Source organism: Olea europaea, unplaced genomic scaffold (assembly GCF_002742605.1).
Source record: "Olea europaea var. sylvestris unplaced genomic scaffold, O_europaea_v1 scaffold4254, whole genome shotgun sequence".
In the NCBI taxonomy this organism is placed as follows: Eukaryota; Viridiplantae; Streptophyta; class Magnoliopsida; order Lamiales; family Oleaceae; genus Olea; species Olea europaea.
In genome coordinates, this window is record NW_019262396.1 from 3,937 (window position 1) to 24,825 (window position 20,889).

The following is a 20,889-nucleotide window of genomic DNA, read 5'->3' on the forward strand; positions in this document are numbered from 1 at the left end:
TTTCATCAATATGTATGTATCAATCTTAATTAATGATCATATATTTTATCTCACCGTTAAGTCAAAGTAAATCGAAAATTTCTTTTCGACTTATGCTTACACATTGGCCAAGGATTTCATTACCAACATCACCAAAATATGACTGTCCTCATATAAGTAACTATGATGACCTCAAGTCAAAAGATCAATTCCACTACCAGACGTTAGAGATTAACCACCGACACTCAAATAATTATTCATATAGAATCTCTCCAATGGGTTTCCAATGTTCTATTCTATAATAAAAACATCAACTTGTTCATTTAATTGTCACCACATTATAGCTTACAAGATCGGCTACTTACTTTACAAGTAAAAAATGCTACACGTGATAGTCTATCTGTAATAACAATATTCGTATCTCATTATTGCTTACGATCACGAATAATTTAATATTCAGTCATATGTAATTTATATCACACAATCACAAATTCTTGTGATTAACAAATAACAAAAACTTAAAACTACGAACTCTTTTATTTTATTTAATTTAGCATTAATTAAATAATAGATCTTCCATAAAATTGCATCAATTATATTAAAAGTTTTTATGTCGAAAATTGATTGAATTTGGGGCATAACATTTACAGTCGCAACATGGAAAAACATAACTTTAGTTTTGCTTATAATTGTAGATTTTTACGATGCAATTTATTGGTGTTTTATGATTATCATCCTCAAATGCGTTAACCAAACACCCCCTATATCAATAACGTACCTGTAAAATTTAGCCCCCGTTTGATTCCCATTATTTTCAAAATGCATTTTTCTTTCTTTTATTTTCAACCACACATTATTAAATAAAATAATATTGCACGTAAATTCAAAACTTTTTCTTATGTTTTAACCATACATTCTCTATCAAATCACTATTAAAAAATGCATTTTTAATAAATAATGGGAATCAAATTGGCTTAGTAATTTAAGCGAATATAAAATTAACTCGCAAGGGCATGCTCAATTTCATGCTTGAATGTTAAGTAAAATAATGTAACTTATTTACATTCATCCGGAGAAAAATAATGGTATTCTAAATCTCAAATTTAGACCATCATTAAAAAAAAAAAAAAAATGATAAACATTTTAATCGTAAATTTAGATTTACATTCCAAGTAGTACTTCATAAGACTTCAAATTCATATCAGTCTCATACTTAGAATCCTTGATTCAATCTCAATTTCTACTTTAAGATCATTAGTTAACATAATTTGATCCTTACATTAAAACAAGGATCACAATTAAGCTTGAAACGTGTCTTACCCTGACTTTTCGTTAATTGCTTAACTTGTAAACATGTTCAAACAAGATGTGCAATCTTCAAACTCTACAAAGTTCACTTCGACTCCAAGAAATTGAACTCTTGTTTGCAAAATAACATTTCTTCTTTTATTTTTCCTGAACTTTCTTGAACAAGGATTTGAGAAAGTGTTTTTTAACTTGTGAAAGGAGCAAGAAAAATGAAATTTGAATGCAAAAATGGAGAATGGGTCGGCCATCGGTTTTTTAGGGAGAGAACGAGTTACTTAGGTTATAATCAGTGCCCAATAAAAAGTATTTTCATTCTCATTCTCATTATGCAATAATGACCTTGATTCCTATTGTAATGATCAATAACGAGATCTCCAAACAACCTCTTACTCGATCCAAAAACTCGCATACTCCGATCTGTGTCAAAGTATCCATTTAGCGCTAAAAACAATCATTTACCTTCTTTATGATCGGAAAATGATGAAATGGATACCGCTTGACTTCCATTTCCCCCATCATATTTCATTAGTCCAGAGGCTTTAGTTGGTCTGGACTAGCTCCGACTAACTCTAAAAAATCCCAAATAATCCCAATAGTATGCAAAAAAAAAAAAAAAAAAAAAAAACAAAAAATTTTTAAATTTTTTTTGGAATTGAATGAAAATTTAAAAAACACCACCCCGAAAAAGAGAGTTGTGATTCACAATAGCGTCAAAGAAAATGATCTATGTGAATTGTAGGGCAAGAATCCTTGTTATATACTTGAAAGAACATATTTGAATTGACCAAGAAGAATGGGCAAATAAGAGTTGAGCTCCTCAAACTTTTATATAACGTAGTTATGAGTTCTCAACTTTCAAAAGCAAGGATCTCAGTATCCAAGCTATTTGAATATGTAAATTTGGATCATCAAGTGAAGAAAAATGTTACTTTATACCTTAAAAGTGCACTATGCTTCAAGTTGAATTAGAGATAAATGTTAAGTAATATGATAATTTTGCCCTCTATGCTTTAGTTGTGAGATGTGAAAGGTACGTGTAATTTTAATATCTACATTATTAGTTTAGTCACTAGAAAACTCAAATTGACCGATTTGAACAGGTTGGGGACTCAAAACTTCACTTTCAAAGGTTTGTGACCCGTGGATATATTACGTGAAAAATTGAGGGGAAACATTGTGTCAATATTAGTTATATAGGATTTGAACAAAATGTACTAAGTCGTATCGAATCAAGCTGACTCCACACAGTTTAAATTTCTAATTTTGTCACTCAAATAGTGTCGAAGAAAATTTATTGTGATAATTAAAGCGGGCATAATTTCCTATTGAACTAATTGTCGAGAAAGTAATTGAATTGAGAGTCCAAATATTCAATTTTTTAATAGGAACTTTTTTTTACTTGTTTTGTTACTAAATCAAACTAAAAATGAACCTATTGAAAATTGCAAACTACCTTCATCCAAAATTGGTCGAGGTAGAACTTGAATCTATCAATTGCATCTGATTTTTGAAAGAATTACTATTATTGTTGCGCCGTAAAACACCATCTATAATCAGATCCATCCAAATGAAGCCCTTGTTGGATGTAGAATTTTAGCAAGTAAAGTTGATAAAAATTTACATGTCCCATGAAATATGTAGTTAAAAAATTGTGAGATCGAAGAAAATATATGGTTAAAAATGAAATTTGATATTTTTTTTAGTAAAGAGTAGCTCTATCAAACAAGCTCAAAACCAATGAAATGTTAGTTTGTACTAATATAACATGTAAACAGTGCTTATACATGTAAACACTTTACATTATATTAATGACGAACATAAAATAAATACAATCTTAGGATGGGCTCGACTTGACATTCGAGTAAAAATATAAAAAAAGTTTGCTTATCCCTTGGAAGTGCAATATAATATTCAAAGAAATTACACTTCATTAGTCAAGGTCATACTTCTCGACATCATAGACTGAGTTATCTCCATACTTCATGATCACTTTTTGTTTTACTACTTGAAGTAATTATTTTAGATTTATTGTACCTAAAGTTCGGGTATATTCATAATTTCGTTATGTTCTCCATGAGCATATCCAAAAAAGTCAGTGATATATTTATTTGTGCGTGGGTAGAAATGTGGTGCCTCTAATCATATATTGCCTATATTATTTTAATTAGCATATGTTTGGCAAGCTATTTTTAAATGGATAAAAATGAGTAGTGAATAATGCTGAAAAATCCCACAAAAATATATGATTAAAAAGTTATTTGACTTATTAATCTTGTACCCATACATTTTCAATAAATTTATCTACACATCTCAAACATTATGTAGTTTTAAAGTGTCTATTGAAATAGTTTTTCAATTAGGGCTTGTTTGACAGAATTTATTTGAAAATAATCAGTTATTGAATAATATTTTTTTGGAGAATGTATGATTGAAAAGTAAAAAACTTTATTGCTTTGTGTGTGTAATATTTTGAGCTTGTTTGGAAGTGATTTTGAGAATTGATTTTTTGACCGTTAGAAGAAAAGTGGGGTCCACCTGTGAGAGAAGAAGTCAAATATGATGACTGGAATAGTGAAATAACGGTCAAAAAATCAATTTTTTGGGTGAAAAAATCGGATTCAAACAAGCTCTTTATTGTGTGAATATATAGTGAAGAATGATATTATAGCAAACAATTTAAATTTTTAAAAGATGACAAATAGAGCTAAAGTGATGTAAGTAAAACAAATTTGAAACTTTAAAAATGTACCCCAACCTAATGCGTGGTGTAACTGAAAGTATTTTTTTGTGAGGTGATCAAAGTAAAATTTAGTGTAAAGTTGAGTGACCATTTATAAAATTATTCCTATCCTCATTGGCGTTTTTAGGACAGCAGTTAAAACTTACCAAAATCCTCGTCCTTGCAATAGCAACAAATCCGACGGCCATAAACCAGGCAGGCGATGAGTAGAGAGAGAAATATTAGGAGTGCAAAGAAAGTGGTCACAGTTTTTTCCATATCCTCTCTCTTCTATTTCTCTTTATAACAGTTACGCGTCTCTCTTAAATTCACTTAATTTTTTTCATTCACTCAACTTCTAATTATTCGAAATTTTATGTGAAAGATTCGAATTAAGGTAGGGTTCTGGGAATTGGTGATTGAATTATGGGATTGGGTGATGCGGATCTTATGGATGATGGTGATAGAGGTGGGGGCAAGGCGGCATCAGCGGTTGTGTCGTGCTCAATTTGCTTGGAGGGGGTGACTGATAATGGGGCTAGATCCTGGGCTATGCTCCAATGCGGCCATCAATTCCACCTTGGTGAGTCTAATTTTTCAATACATTTGGAAATGATTGAGATCTGACCGACTTTGTCACTAGATGTAATTGAAGCTTTTAAAAATAAATTTTGTTCTAATAAAATTTAGATGGAGAATTTTATTCAATTCCAGTTATTTTAATTTTTTGCATTTTATTGAATTTGTTTTGAATTGTGGAGATTTAAACTTGACCTTTTTGAGTTTTGGATCTGAATGTAAATTCAGGATGTATAATTGATTGGAATTGGGTAGTGAGACGATCAAGTTTTAAGTTGTTGACCCTGTAAGGTTGTGTTGATTAGGTTAATTGGGAGTTTGGGAGGTTTGTATTATGTCGAAATACATGCTTCTTGGAGTGTATGGCTAATGTTTCCAGCGATAAATTCACAATGAAATTGTTGAAGTAGTATGACAAGGGTTTAGTATTGTCTGTCATTATATGGCTTTGTTGATGTAATTTTAGGTTTGTTGCATTAGGGATCTTGTAACATCCATTGAATGAAGGTTTTGATTCCGACGCTGTGCATGCCATAGACATTGGCATGAATTCTTTTTGTTTCTAAATGGGAGCACGACATAGGATGACCTCGCTTATTCATTCTTTGTAATTACTACGCTTCACGGTATAATTTGAATGGATTTATTAATTAAAGAAGTGGAAGTAGATCCATTGCGTTAACAAGACTTTTTTTTGTTACTGGTGATGATAGTTTCTTGCAAACCTTTCGTTTAACTTCATTGCACTGGGAGCATCACTAATTTTCTGCCATATGTCATTAAACCTCATAAGATCCAATGAGTAGGTTAAAAAATGGGATCCTTGGGGATGGGAGAACAGATGTCTGAAAAGCGAGAGTGGTGGAAATGGGATCGCTTTATGTTTGGTGATTGGAAATAGTGAAACTGGCCTTCAGGCTTCAAGAATGAATATTTCGAAAGGACTAGAAGTCTGAATTTGTTGACAGTCTGGAGCTTCGTTAGACAAGAAGTGTATTTAGGAGTTTTGTCTTATGCTTAAGTGTGAATTGTGAGGGGAAATCGTTGGGGCATGGTTGCTGGTTAATGTAAGTTTGTGCTCTAGCTCACAAAGTCTTCCTGAATTAATGTGGAATAGAAGAGGAAAAAAGAGAGTTTCATGAATGTTATCTTTGAGCAAAAGGAGAATAATCAGAACCTGAGAGAGAAATGGTCTCTCTCACATTTTATCTCTAACTGAAAACAAAATGTGGGGTAAAATTTTTTCTAAGGTACTAAAATACCTTTTTGAGTGTATGTGGATGGGGGTGGGGGGTAAGATTAGCTTGCATTTGACAACAAAACAGTATCTTTTTATCTGTTTGGGGCGAAAATGAGGTAAAGGGTTGCTCAAAACATCCAATAAAGTGCCAACATTGCTAAATAAAATTATTTTTCATTGTACAACAAATGAAGCCATATTGTGGCTTCATTTTTAGCACTTAAGCTTGCCAAACATGCTCAAAATTTTGTGATGGCATGATTACGATCTTTGCTAGAATATAATATTCCATAAATAGGACTCCATTCAGTTTCTACACTGTGAACATTAATTGGCGAATTTAATTATGGACATATGCATTAAATTCTTGGTATAATACTATTTAGAGTTGATCTATATTGTGCACATGATTTGATCAAACGAAGCCCGTCATCAACAATAAAATTGAAATAGCGCAAACACATCTATATGAATAATTTACTAGAACGCGGAGGTTCAAATTATTTAGCAAGCTTTGCAAATGCAACATCATTTATAGACGTTCCTTTAAAAGTAATGCTAAATATTTTATTTACAAGATTATATTCATTAAAATTTGCAAGTAAATGTTTGGCAAATTTAAACATTAGGGAGCAAATGTGCTACTATTCTACAGCAATAAATTTTTGTACAATCTAATTTGAATCTATATAATGAGCAATAATGCAAATATATGCATTAGCATTAAAATGTACATAATAAATCCTGTGTAAACAAATCATCTGTAAGCCTACCCAATTTCTTCTTCTACATTCTTTCAATCCACTTAACGGTAGCAACGAAATGAAATTTTAAGAAACAATGCTAAATATAACAAATTGAAAAAATTGTAATGAAAAAGTTTAAATTAAAAATAGAATGTAAATTTTACTTAATAGAATTGAGAGATTTAGAGATTAGTGAGGAAGAATATTATGAGAATGAATCTGGTTTTGGGCAGTATTTATAGGGATTGTTTCTTAATGGAAAAGAAAAAAGAGATCCTAGTGCCTTTTTTTTTTTAAAATGGCTCGCCCATCTAGCTTGGTTAATATGAGGTCTAGTTGGCCTAGCTCAAGTAAGAGAGAAGCCTTACCACATCATTGGCCTGGGTGAGGTCAAGCTGCTTGGTTATTTTACGTTTTAAGTGCTTAGTAGCTAAACAAGTGGAGCTGAACTTTTTTGTTGGTCCAGCTGTATAGTTAATTGATTGGGACAAGTATCTTGTTGACACTTGAAATTTATGTCTACATTTATAGTGCTATGGAAGTTAATCGATAATTGGTTTTGACATAATGTTGAAAACCATGGCTGTTGTTCTTCTTCCTTATTCCCCTTCCCAAGGCAAAATATTGTAGAATTAATTTTAGTTTTCAAGTATTTTCCCAGCTGCCATGATAAGATGTTTTTTGGATTGAACAACAATGATCAATCTTGTCTCTAGAAACAAATATATGTAAATCACTTCAATCGATAATTTAAGAAATGACCATGATTAGCACTAACTATTGTACCCTGCACCTCTGCTGGTAATACCACTGCGATATGGATTGCTTCTCGAACTACTTTAAGCTTCTATTTCTCTATGTTAGTATCTTCTAACCACCAGATATGGTGATATTTTATAGTGGGGTTAGTTTATATCTTCCGTAAGTTTCATTGTCCACCTGTGAATAAGGCTGTTCTACTTTACATGGTCTGGTTGGTTTATCAAAGTACCAATCGCACGTGTTGCTTCAATCATCTTTACAAATACCATCGTGTTGTGTAGTATCTGGTTGCTCTCACCCTACCCATCCACTATTAAATGACTCCATTCTCTTCTTCAGATGCCCAAAAATAATGACTTTTTACAATAATAGACTTATAGTTACTTTCTTTTTGGAAAACCGTGTACTTAAGTTGCATGTCCTCAACACTTTCTCATTTACAATAACATTTACTTCGAAACTGTTAGTACTAAAATATTGTCGCCTCGGAAAAGGTTCAGGTAGTGAGAATGATTCTCAAGCTTTAGAAAGCCTTTATGAAAATTCATCTCTAAAAATGATCATTTATTTTATGCAAATCATCACCAACTATTTTAGCATTCGACATCTGTTTAGACTAAATAAAGTGCTTGTCAATGGTATTTAATGAAAACAATTCAACAGAGACAAATAATAGTTAACCAAGAGAATGTTAAGTCATGACATGATTTTTTTCAACATTTAGCTGCAAAAATCTTTGCTGCTGAACAAATGAGTTTGTTAATTGTGCTTATCTTTGTCATTCTTTCTTATCTTTTTCCCCCTCTCAGTTTTGAAAAAGTAGAAATAACTTTTAGAAATGGAAAATTTTTATTGCTCAGCCACTATTTCAAGTTAACATATCATGCACCTTCCTGGACATGTTTGGTGCTTCTGATTGAGATTTTATTTGAAGTGTTAGATTGATTTTGCATGAATGGAAATCGAACAACTATATGCCCTTTTTTGTTGCCTAAATTTGGACTACTGTGCTGTCACCGACAACATTTCTCAAGCATTGGAATCTTCAATCTCTTTTACTTGTGAAATTTAATTATTACTTATGAATTATGATTGACATATGCCGCACATTTTATTTCCTTTTTCATAATTATTTCTTAGTGAGATTTCAAGAGAGCTTCCTTTGTTTCTCACTATATTATATCTTGTTTATGATCTGTGCAGATTGCATTGGTTCGGCATTTAATATTAAGGGAGCAATGCAGTGTCCCAACTGTCGAAAAATTGAGAAAGGTCAATGGCTTTATGCAAAAAATGGTAGACGACCATTGTCTGAATTTAGCATGGATGACTGGGCCAACGATGAGGATCTATATGATTTAAGCTACTATGAAATGGTAATAGTAAAAAATCTATAAATCTTATGAGGATTTTCTTTGATATTTGTCTTCATGAACTGGCAGCCATTTGTTTGGGATTATTGTTTCTATTGAATGCGGTATATACTTTTACGTCTGATTTCCCATAGATTTTCTATTTTCTGTTTTAAACCCATATGGGTGTGCTGTGATGGGCCTGATGGCTTTACCATGTCCAACTGTTTGTGTCAGTAACTCCTTGTTATTTGAATAAAGCTTAGCTGCTTGTTGTTGCTGTTTGTTGTCTTGTCCTATATTTTTTCTTTCGTTTAATAGATCTCACGACTACTTTGACCACTGCTGTATGCGTTGAGCTGATACTTCGAATGCCAATTCACTTAATTTTAAATTGAGAATTTCCTTCCCATTTGAGCACTCAAATTTATTTAACACTCTTCAACTCCTAGCCTAAATTAGCCTCATTAAAAAAATTAGCATCTTATTGTAGAAATCAACTTTTCTCCATATGCTACACAGACTCACGCGTATCCCTTGGTTGCCTGCAAATACGCAACATGAATTAAGGTGGAGGGCATTGGCTTCACATAGCTTGGGTGACGCGGGCGGAAAAAAAAAAAAAAAAAAAAAGGGGGGGGGAAAAAAAAAAAAAAAAAAAAAAAGGGATGAGTGCAAAAGAAAAAGAAAGGAAATCAATTACGGTGTAGGACATTTGTTGCAGTATTTATCCTGGATTTTCATGAACTTCAAACTATGTCTTTGTTCTCTAATTATGTTCTCATTTCAGACTGGATGTACTGCTAACTGAAGTTTTTAGCTTTCTTAGCTGAACGTATGTGTCGTATAAAAGCTGACGACTTAGGCTCTTAGTTTTCACAGATCAATTTAGTTTCTCAAAACTTGTGATTGTTTTTGCAGTCATTTGGAGTTCATTGGTGTCCATTCGCGGGATTAACTCGGCTTCCTTCATCTTTTGAGTAAGCCTTGTTTCTCCTTGTGTTCAATTTTAAGTTCAAACATGTTATATTTACTTCAAATTTAGTTTAGATATTTTTTATTTTCAAGTTGTTCTCATTGATTTCTTTTCCATTTGCGACTGGCTATGTTGTAGACTATTTAAACCAATGTTGTGAAAATCGAACTAGACCGATTGGTTCAACGGAACCGATTTGAAATCCATTTCGTTCATAAGATAAAACTAGAATAAAAGGAAAATGGTGCAAAATCCAGTAAACATCCCGGTTCAACCCGAAGCGGTAAATCGGGTATGGTTTGAGAGGTTTATTTTTCTGGCCAAAAAATTAAGAGAGTAGGGATGAAGAACAGGACAAAGCTTTTTGATGCCATTTTTCCTTTGGTTCAATGGTCACCAGAGCCTAACGTCTATATGGCAAAGCCGCAAACCCCTTCGCGCCGTTTCAGTTAATAGATAATTTGACAAACCCAATCAACCCAACCCACTTATATGTTCACCTTTTTTTAATTTAAGAAAAATAAAAATCAAAAGATAAACTCTAATCTCATAACTATATCTTGATTTTCTCCAATCTATGATGTTATCGGTAAGTAATAACACTGAAAATTTTCTTTCATAAGCTTATTATGCCCTTGTTCGAGTCTCATCTTAAGTGAAAGAATGCATTTTTAAATAGTGATTGATGGAGAATGTGTAGTTAAAAATTAAAAAAAAAGTTTTGGATTTGCGTGTAATATTATTTTATTGAAGAATATGTGATTGAAAATGAGTTTTAAAAAAATGAATTTTTGAAAGAATGGGGCTCAAACAAGGGCTATGTTATATGTAGTATTTTTTCTATATTCAGGCAATCAGACTACATAATACATAAAAAAATAAAGAAATTGTTACGTTTTCTATTGATCTGCCTCTATTAATATGATTTTATTTGTTAATTAATAGTTCTTATAATATAAAATTATTTTGTTATTTTAGTTCTTGTAATTTATGTGCGCCTAAAACTTGAACAATTTCTTTTAAAAAATTAATTTGGACTAAAAGTCCAAACCAAACCAATTCACTTTGATTTGATTCAGTTTAAGAGCTAAAGTGGGTTGGTTTGGGTTGAATTTGTCCAAACCAACTAATTTGGTTTTGGTTTCGGGTTGGAAATGAAACTGACCCAAACCAAACCAAACCACGCCCAGGCTTAATTTCATGAGTAGAGTGCTTGACTCATGGAAAAATAGGTGGTGTCTTAATCAGGCTTATGGCTTGTCTCAAAAGAAGTCCAGGTTCCCCTTGGGCCAAACTTGAAAGAGCTGAGCTCGTAAGCTGCTTGACCCATTTGCATCGTAAGATAATTTGACAAAATAACATTTTTTTTGTATGAAAAAAGAAGGCATATTCAAATGGTAGTAGGGTTTGGGATATGTAGACCCTTCAAGGGATTGTTTTTGGCCCATTTATTTTTCACTTAGTGTCTCCATAAATAGTACATGTTCAATAATGGATCTTAAAAATACAAATTGAATTAATAGAAGTTTTTAATGTTCTACATAAATCTTTTTATTAATTAATTTTTTCATTTTTAAATCCCAGTACGACCTTTTGACCCTTTTATCTTTTCCAAGTTGATGGCCGGGCAGGTTTTTAGAACATTGATTTTAACTTCACGATTTTGAAATGTACGCACAGTTTCATTAGTGCCTCATCTTCATGTTTTCAGTCTTGTAACGACTCTTTATACACACATTTAACTTCATTGCAAGAAATTATTTTGCCTTTAGGACACAGTGATGCAAGTATACATGATGGAGGCTAGGTACATGGTTCTTCGAGATTTCCTTAATGGTCCCCTTGTCATGTTTTTGTTTGTGCACCTTCTTCTCTCCTACTTAGCGAGTAATTCAAAAATTACTGGTGCCATTAGTGCATAGATGTTAAAAGTTAAAGATATCATTAAATCTAACAGCTTCCAAGGTTTTGTAAAATATCTGGTTACTTACAAAGTAAAATCCTATAACATAGTTTCCGAAAAAAGAAAATTGAGAAAGAGAGAGAGGGTGGTTGTCTGGCATGTTTCCTTTTTCTTTGTAGGAATTTTCTGTAGTTAATTTTCTTGATATTACTTCTGTTCAAATACTAGCTATCCACTGACAGTGCTTCATTTTGTTGTCTTCACTTCCTTCTGTCTTCACAGTGAAGGAGAATTTTCATCAAGTGCGTGTAAGATTCTCATCCTTCTATTTTGTAGTAAGGTTTACATGAAGCTTCAGTAACATTATGAGTTTTCATTGTTTTGTAGATCATGATCTTGGACAACATGCTATCTTTGCCGAACATACAGCTGTATCTTCTACAACGCATCCTTGCCCTTATGTTGCGTACTTTGGACCAATTCATCCATCTTCTTCAACCTCTAGTGGAACTATATCGGATGGATCTAATTTTAATAATCAGTGGAGTGCCCAATCAGTTCCGGGTGAGATCCCCACTTCTTATGCTTTCCCTGCCATGGATGTACATTATAACAGTTGGGAGCACCAAGCCTCTCCGTTTGCTACAAGCAGCCGCATTGTTGGTGCAGATCAATCCTTCATGCCATCCATGACTCGGAGAACAGCTAGGACAAGTTCTGAGATCCCAAGACCTGGGTCGTTCGTGCACCCATTACTAAGTGTTGGTCACAGGTTAGTTTGTGGTGAACCTCATCATTGCTTGAAACTTTTTCATAAAATCAGGGTAAATATATAAATCCAGTTTCCAGGTAGCTTGCACAACTTCCCACTTCCCAAATACCCTTCCCCTGGTTAGAAAAAATAATTTATAATGAAGGAAGGGTGGAGTGTGATAGTTTGATTTGATACTTCACATTTTCTGGAACTAAATCTTCTAACCTTCTAGCATTTAAACCAAAAACTGAGTTGAGTATGATTGTGCTTCTAATGAAAAAAAATAAATCGAAGGACCAAAGTAGTAGGATAAATTTTGCTTCTCTAAAGGTATTGATCTAAAAGCTTGAGCTGTTAGATAAGATCACAAGGCCACTTGTATATTATTTAAATGTGGTCTTCGACAAACCCCTTATATGTAGGCCGGATTTACTCTTTTTTCCGTTATAGCCTAATACACGAACAATTTATTTAAATGGGTGGCGATAAGGCTTCAAACCCAGACCTTTACCTATTCTGATATCATGAGAAACCACGATCTAAAAATTTAATGTGTTAGAGAGGACTACATTTATATCATTTAAATACAATCTTCAACCTTAATTACTTCGTTTGAAAAATGGTCTATAAGTTTCTATGGTTGTGTGACGTTGACATGTATCATAACAGTTCTGCTGGTAGAGCGCCCAGTTCTACATCAACAATGGTTCCTCCTTACCCCGGTAGTGTGGCTCCGGCACGTGATAGGGTTCAGGCTCTCCATGGATACTTTCAGCAACCTAGTGGTAGCCCAGCTGCACGAACTCATCTTATACCTACCTCTCGAAGATCCAGCAGTCATAGGGGCTTAGCACATGTTGCTCCTGTGGCTTCACCATCAGATCAATCCGGTGGCTTTTACTTCTTCTCATCAGGTTCATCTGGTAGAACTTCCCAAGAAACGGAAAATCCTGCTCCTAATCGCTTTCATGCTTGGGATCGAGAACACTTGCCTTCCTTCTCACTAAGCCAGGTTGACAGAGATCCCATTTGGAGGCCATTCCATCCAGCAGCCAGTGGATCTATTTCTGGAATCAGATCTGGAAGTTTCCGCCAGAGGCATGGATCCGAGAGGATGCCATCTCAAAATTGGTCATAGATGAATTTCCTGTTTTGATGAAAACTGTGATTACTATGACTGAAACCTGGATTCTATATGTTTTGAGAAATGATCTGTAATGTTGGAGTCTGCTGCATGCTAAGTACAGCAGACTAAAAAAAAAAAAAAAAAAAAAAAAATGTTACTTGTTTTGACCTATTATTCTTTAAATAAAACTACTAATTTTTCAATTCATTTGGGCAGCAAAAGTATTTTTCGGGTACAGTCTAATTCAAATGTTTTATTGGATAAATATCTATCCATCATAGACAAACCCTTAGTGCATGGATCTTGAAATTTTTCAGTTAACTTACAAATTTAATTTTGATGAAAATATTATTTGAAATCTAACCACTTTGTGAAAAAGTAATAAACATTAAATCAACTTTGTTTAAACCAAAAATGATGCTATTCTCTAATCTAAAAATAAAAAAGAAAATTTGAATAGAAAGCCCAAAAACTGAAGAGAAAATAATTTTGATATCATTTAATAACTATAACATGAATGCAAAACAACAAAAGAAAGATTAAATTATTAACATTTCATAAATTGGTAAATATTATAATTTTTTGTTTCAGAAAAATTCAATATAACTGTCAAATATGGTGATTTATCTTTTACAATTAACCACATATTATTTTCTCCAAATTAAATTTACATAATTAACCACCTATTGTTTTCTCCAAATTAAATTTACATTTTTTAAATAAGTAATGATATTCATTGCGAAGACTATTGGTAGTTTTTTCAGAGATGCATTAATATAGTGATTTTTTATTGTATTGTTCATCAAATAACAAATTACCATATGTATGCTACGTAAGACGACTATCAGTTTCTCATTATGAATAACATTATTATTATTATTATTATTATTATTATTATTATTATTATTATTATTATTATTATTATTATTATTCAAATAATGGATATATATACCTATTATAGTACGTGACTTTTTAAAGAAGAAAGTAATAAAAAAATGTTGTTGTTTGACAGTTTTCGGTATTTTTAAAAGTAAATTTTTTTAATCTTAAAGATTTGTTTTACGTAAAATTTTGCGATTTTTTTTAGAATAATATACAATTAAACAGTGGATCCACAAGCAAGATTATTTTATTGAAAAAAATGTGATTTAAAACGAGTTCGAGAAAATTTGAGTTTTAAAGAATTTATGCCTAACATGAAGTTATATTCTTTTTTCCTCAAAAAAAAGTATGCAAAAATACATAATTTTACAAAGGTTTAAACTACATTTTCAGTGGATTTAAAAAAAATAAAAATAAATAATAATAATAATAATAATAAGAGGTCGCAAAAATATGACCTCTAATAAAATATTGTAACATATGATTAATTAAACAAATCACGTGATCATTATCACATACTAATCACAAATCATTCAAGGTTACAATCACAAAGATACTATTTGTGAGTCGTAATCACATATTTTAGCCACAAATCACACATTTTAATGTCACAATTACTTTCATCTCATCCCACCCTACTCTGACACATGGCGGCATCACCAAAACCGTCACCTTAAATCCATGACTTCCAATACACCACCACCACTTGAATCAACAACCATTGAACTTTACCTGCAAATTCACCATCATTTGCAATGTACCACCCTCTACACCTCAATGCACCATCGCCGCCACTGCCTCCACATCAAATCCATCATGATCTCCACCTCCAACCCACCACCACTACCATAACGTGCACCTCCATCTCCTATCCACCACAACCTCTACATTCATCGTCCTCACAATGCCAATTATCAATGTAGCATTGTTGTCATGCATCAACCACGAGTTTGCTTTATTTGCAACTTTAACAAGGTTGAGAGAGAGAGAGAGAGAGAGAGAGAGAGAGGTAATTTATATTGAGAGAGTTTTGTGTATAGAGAGGAGTTATTCACCTATACAGTACAGCACCTCTATGGTGATTTTTCTTTTCTTTTTTTTTTTTTTTGGTCAATAATCAATGTAAAATAACAAGTGATCTTTTGTACAAAGCTTGACAGAATTTTCCTGTACATCAAACACGATTTCGTAAAGAGAGTTCTAAAGGAAAAGAAAACTGAAAAATAATTATAATTTGATTTTTTTTTTTTTAAATATACCTGAAAATTGAAAACTGGGATTTTACTTCCTTTTTTCCTTTTTTCTTTTTTCTTTTTTCTTTTTTTTTTTTTCAAAAAACTTATCGGCTTGAATTGTTATGGCCCAATTGTCTGTGGCCCATACGATCATAGCCCATAGGGCGTTACCCAACTGTGTATAAAAGCTGAGGCCGAACCCTAAGCTCAATTCTCCGTCCAATTCGCCGTTTCTCTCATTCGGTCAGTTTACATATTAATCTAATCTGTATCGTAAATTTACAAACTTGTGATTAATACAACATATTAATCTTTGTATTTGGGAAAATGCAGTTTTGTTGTAGATAATTTTGATTCAAAGTGAACGAAAATGAGTAAAGGAGGAGCCTCGGCCGGCGCCCAGAAGGGAGGGAAGAAGAAGGCAGCAACTTTTGTTATCGATTGCTCAAAGCCGGTAGAGGATAAGATCATGGACATTGCTTCTCTGGAAAAATTCCTCCAGGAACGCATCAAGGTCGGAGGAAAGCCCGGTGCACTCGGAGATTCCGTAACTGTCATCCGTGACAAGAACAAGATCTCCGTTACAGCTAACGAGACTAGCTTTTCCAAGAGGTAACTCAGTTATCTTCTTTAGAATTCATATTCATTTAATTTTTTTAATTTTCTCTACGTCTTTGTTTCGGTTTTAATGTAGTTATGTTGTTTCTTAATGCCAAAGCATGAATTGGTTGCTAGATTGTCGGTCCAGTTTTTCTGAGTTACATGCTACCATTTAACTTCTAATCAAATTGAAACTCTGATATTGTATTATAATTCTTTCTAGTGATTGGGTCGTGTCAACAGTAATTGATCCTTTATTTGGCTCTTGATTCCTGTCTTTCTTCATGCTTTTTTACTTTTAGTTTGTCACCATGTATACACTTTGAGACTGTGATATTCATGTTCTGTAGATTCCCTATTCTAAAATAGGGTTTTACAATGTTGCTAACTATATAACTTGGTCCTATATTGAAATTTAAACGTATTAGCTGGGATAGGGAAAAAAGAACTCTTGGATAATCTACCATGGACAGTCATTCATGAGAAGAACCATGATTTAGAAGGGGGAGCTAATTGATCTTCCTTTCCATGAGTGCAATAACTCAGATGCTGAGATGAAGCTTAATTCATATATGTTACTGATGGAATTTTGCTGGTTGAAGGTTAATAGGAGTGTGAGGAAAAGATAATGGGTGCAGGAAATGGAGTAGGTAATATGTGTTAAAGTGGTGGGCAATCTCCTGGACTCTGGTGCCATTAAGTTCTAGCGCAATTGTGACTGCAATTTTATAAAATTAAGAAAAGTATTGACTTTTTGTAGGTATGAGTCTTATTCATGTGTTAGTTGATGGTGTCAATGAACTGTTGATTGCTTTTTAATCCCTAGCATGATTTAGTATGGAGCTTTTTGCTGTGAATTAGAACTTCTTTTTTTTTTACTATGTTCGAATTATTTAGTGTGATATGTCCCTTCCGTTAGCCTATATTTCTCTCTTTTCTGTATCCATGGCACTTAGGGACTGATGTTTAGGCCTATGTAATGCTTCAGCATATTGGCATTACATTTATTACTTGCCCTCTCTACTCCGTCATCTCTCTATGATAGTGGGAAGAGGAGGAAAGGGGGGTGGGGTGATTATTGCAGGTGGTGACTAACTCAAACTTACGTTATGACATTGTCTGTATGACTTGCAAGTGGAATATATGTTTGACATTTGCATGTATACTGTTTGCCGTGCTTATAAACTTGCTAATACTTCTAGATCTACCTCATGATGGCTTGTGTATTATTTCTAACGTCATGCATCGTCATTTTATATGATGCTTCTTAGGTACTTGAAGTACCTGACAAAGAAGTACCTGAAGAAGAACAATGTGCGTGATTGGCTCCGAGTGATAGCATCTAACAAGGATCGGACTGTCTATGAATTGAGGTACTTCAACATTGCTGAGAATGAAGCTGAGGAGGAAGAGTAACGACACAAATCAGAGTTTTTCTCCTAAGATTTACACATCCTTTCATTGCCTAGTAGATTTTATTTGTTTCCACGATTCCATCCGTTAAAGACATTTTTACGGTATTGCAGTTTCAATTATGCTACTTTCTATTGGAGAACGCCCATGAGATTTGCTATTTTAGAGTAAAAATGAATTATTGACAAGTCTTTTACCTTTTTAGTTATTTAAATCCGTGCAATTTATATTAATTATGAGATTGTTATATAACACTGACCAATCTTTAGTTCCATTCTAAATTTCCAGACAAAATTTGTTAGTGTGGGTTCTTCTAAAACTGCTAATGGAAAAAGAAATAGCAACTAGACGTACATAGAGTCATCTTAAAGGGTTCAATTTTCATCAATTGTTAGATATTTTACTAATTTCAATTTAATTGTTTGATCTCACCACGTTCTAGACTATCCTTTCTATTGCTTGCCCTTGCTTTTCATTCTCAAAGGGTCTCTCCTACAAAGCAGAGCAAAGAGCATGTTGTGCAAGTGAAGAAAGTTCCCCTGCCTCTAGATGAGAAAGCCCTCATTAAGAAATTTCTGAAAGATCGGCCAAGGTTCTCCCCCTTGGCTACTTTCTTAAGACTGAAATGGAAGTCAGGGAACCTATAGACCAACTGCTGGTTTGGGTACTTACCGGATGAAAATCAACGTCTCTTTCATTTGGCATGAATGCTATTTCGACCATTATTTTCATATCCATAATAGTGGGAGAACCTAGACAAGAAATCTTGGCTCTCAAGAATTCTAGCAGCAATCAAGAATGGTGGTTGCTTTGAGATTCTCCCACGAATTGCTGTCAAAGTTGAAATGGAAACGTTCCAGAGATATCGTTGTTTCAAATTTGCGATTCCTGCGAAACTATAATAATAATTCAAGGGTGCAATTGAGTTAATTATTAGTTGGAGGATATAATTGAACTCTCCCAATAGTTTAATCATGAAATGGATGTTAAATAGCAGTTACAGGACCCAATTGAACAATCCTAATAGTTGGAGGACCAAGTACTAGCTGGAGGATCAAACTGTACTTCCGCAAGATTTTGAATTATGGTTGGATGATCAAACTGAAATTTCCAATAATGGGAGGAAGTAATTAAGGTTAATAAATTGTTTGAGGACTAAATTGAAATTCCTAATAGAACGAGGATGAAATTGACTTTAACTAGTAGACGGAGAATCGAATTGAGCTTCCCTAATAGTTTGACTAAATTGATGTTAACTCATAGTTGGAAGAGTCAAGTGAACTTTTCCTAATTATTAAAGATGAAATTTGATGTTAACTAATAGTTGGAGGATCAAATTGAACGTTCCAAATAGACGAAGGATGAAATCGATGATGAAATTGATGTTAACTATTAGGTGGAGGAGCAAATCGACTATACTAATAGATAGTTAAGGACAAAATTGAAGTTAACTGATAGATGGAGGATCGAATTTAATTTTTCCAATAGTTGAAGGATTAAACTGGTCTTAGTTATTAATGGTAGAAGGACCAAATTGGACTATACTAATAGATAGTTAAGGACAAAATTGAAGTTGACCGATAGATGGAGGATCGAACTAAATTTTTCCAATAGTTAAGGATTAAACTGATCTTAAATAATAGTAGAAGGACCAAATTGAACTTTTCAATAGATTGAGAATGATCTTGACGTTAATTACTAGTTGGAGGACCTCATTGAACTTCCCTAATAGTTCGGGAAGTTTAATTTCATCCTCCAACTATTAGACAGTTCTACGTAGTTGGCAAACTATTTATTAACCTTAACTTCTTCCTCCTGATATTTGAAATTTTCAATTTAATCATCCAACTATTATTTAAAATCTATTTCATCCTTCAACTATTGGACAAGTTCAATTTGATCATCCAACTATTATTCAAAATCTATTTCATCCTTCAACTATTAGGAAAGTTCAATTTGGTCTTCCAACTAATACTTAACATGAATTTATCCTTCAACTAATAGGATAGTATGATATAGACCTCTAACAAATAGTTAACACTATTTTCGTACTTCACTTATTACGTAAGTACAATTCGATCCTCAAAATATTAGTTAATACCAATTTCATCCTTAATCATTAAGAAAGTCAATTGAGTCCTCCTACTATAATATAACATCAATTTCGTCCTTCAATTATGAGAATAGTTCAATTTAATCCACCATCTATTAGCTAACAACAATTTCATCCTTCAACAATTAAAAAGGTCAGTAGGTCCTCCAAATATTTTTTTACAACAATTAAATCCTTAACTATCAGTAAAGTTTAATTGAGTCCTTCAACTACTAATTGACGTTGATTTCATCCTTCAAATATTAATAAAGTGCAATTTTGTCCTCCAAGCACTAAATAGCATCAATTCAATCCTTAAACTATTGGGGAAGTCAATTAACTCCTCCAACTCTCTGTTAACATTAATTTCATCCTTCAAATATTAATAAAGTTCAATTTGTCCTCCAAGTACTAAATAGCATCAATTCAATCCTTAAACTATTGGGGAAGTTCAATTAAATCCTCCAACTCTCTGTTAACATTAATTTCATCCTTCAAATATTAATAAAGTTCAATTTTGTCCTCCAAGTACTAAATAGCATCAATTCAATCCTTAAACTATTGGGGAAGTCAATTAACTCCTCCAACTCTCTGTTAACATTAATTTCGTCCTTCAAATATTAATAAAGTTCAATTATGTCCTCCAAGTACTAAATAGCATCAATTCAATCCTTAAACTATTGGGGAGGTCAATTAACTCCTCCAACTCTCTGTTAACATTAATTTCATCCTTCAAATATTAATAAAGTTCAATTTTGTCCTCCAAGTACTAAATAGCATCAATTCAATCCTTAAACTATTGGGGAAGTTCAATTAACTCCTCCAACTCTCTGTTAACATTAATTTCATCCTTCAAATATTAATAGAGTTAAATTTTATCCTCCGAGTACTAAATAGCATCAATTCAATCCTTAAACTATTGGGGAAGTTCAATTAACTCCTCCAACTCTCTGTTAACATTAATTTCATCCTTCAAATATTAATAGAGTTCAATTTTGTCCTCCGAGTACTAAATAGCATCAATTCAATCCTTAAACTATTGGGGAAGTTCAATTAAGTCCTCCAACTCTCTGTTAACATTGATTTCATCCATCAACTATTATAGAAGTTCTATTTTGGTCTTCGTCTATTAGGAAAGTTCAATTCGATCCTCAAACTGTTAGTGAAGATCGATTTCATCCTTCTTCTATTTGGGAAGTTCAATTTCGTCTTCCAACTATTAC

At 32.9% G+C, this 20,889-nt stretch overlaps 2 protein-coding genes across 3 annotated transcripts; both read left to right on the forward strand.

The window, feature by feature from the left end:
- Positions 1–4,194: 4,194 nt before the first annotated feature.
- Positions 4,195–13,570, forward strand: LOC111387792 (E3 ubiquitin-protein ligase RFI2-like). Of its 2 annotated transcripts, none has more exons than XM_023012380.1 (6): positions 4,195–4,589; positions 8,537–8,709; positions 9,607–9,665; positions 11,847–11,872; positions 11,952–12,336; positions 12,988–13,570. In XM_023012380.1, exons 1-6 carry the CDS (start codon positions 4,433–4,435, stop codon positions 13,454–13,456), a joined length of 1,269 nt encoding a protein of 422 aa, XP_022868148.1. In that variant the 5' UTR covers positions 4,195–4,432; the 3' UTR covers positions 13,457–13,570. The 2 variants fall into 2 exon arrangements, with proteins under 2 accessions (XP_022868148.1, XP_022868149.1); XM_023012381.1 differs by having other exon boundaries at positions 11,847–11,866.
- Positions 13,571–15,717: 2,147 nt separating this feature from the next.
- LOC111387793 (60S ribosomal protein L22-3-like) lies at positions 15,718–17,771 on the forward strand. The gene is made up of 3 exons (XM_023012382.1): positions 15,718–15,804; positions 15,895–16,173; positions 17,433–17,771. The coding sequence occupies exons 2-3, from the start codon at positions 15,932–15,934 to the stop codon at positions 17,575–17,577; spliced, it is 387 nt and encodes a 128-aa protein (XP_022868150.1). The 5' UTR covers positions 15,718–15,804; positions 15,895–15,931; the 3' UTR covers positions 17,578–17,771.
- The last annotated feature ends 3,118 nt before the right edge of the window (positions 17,772–20,889 follow it).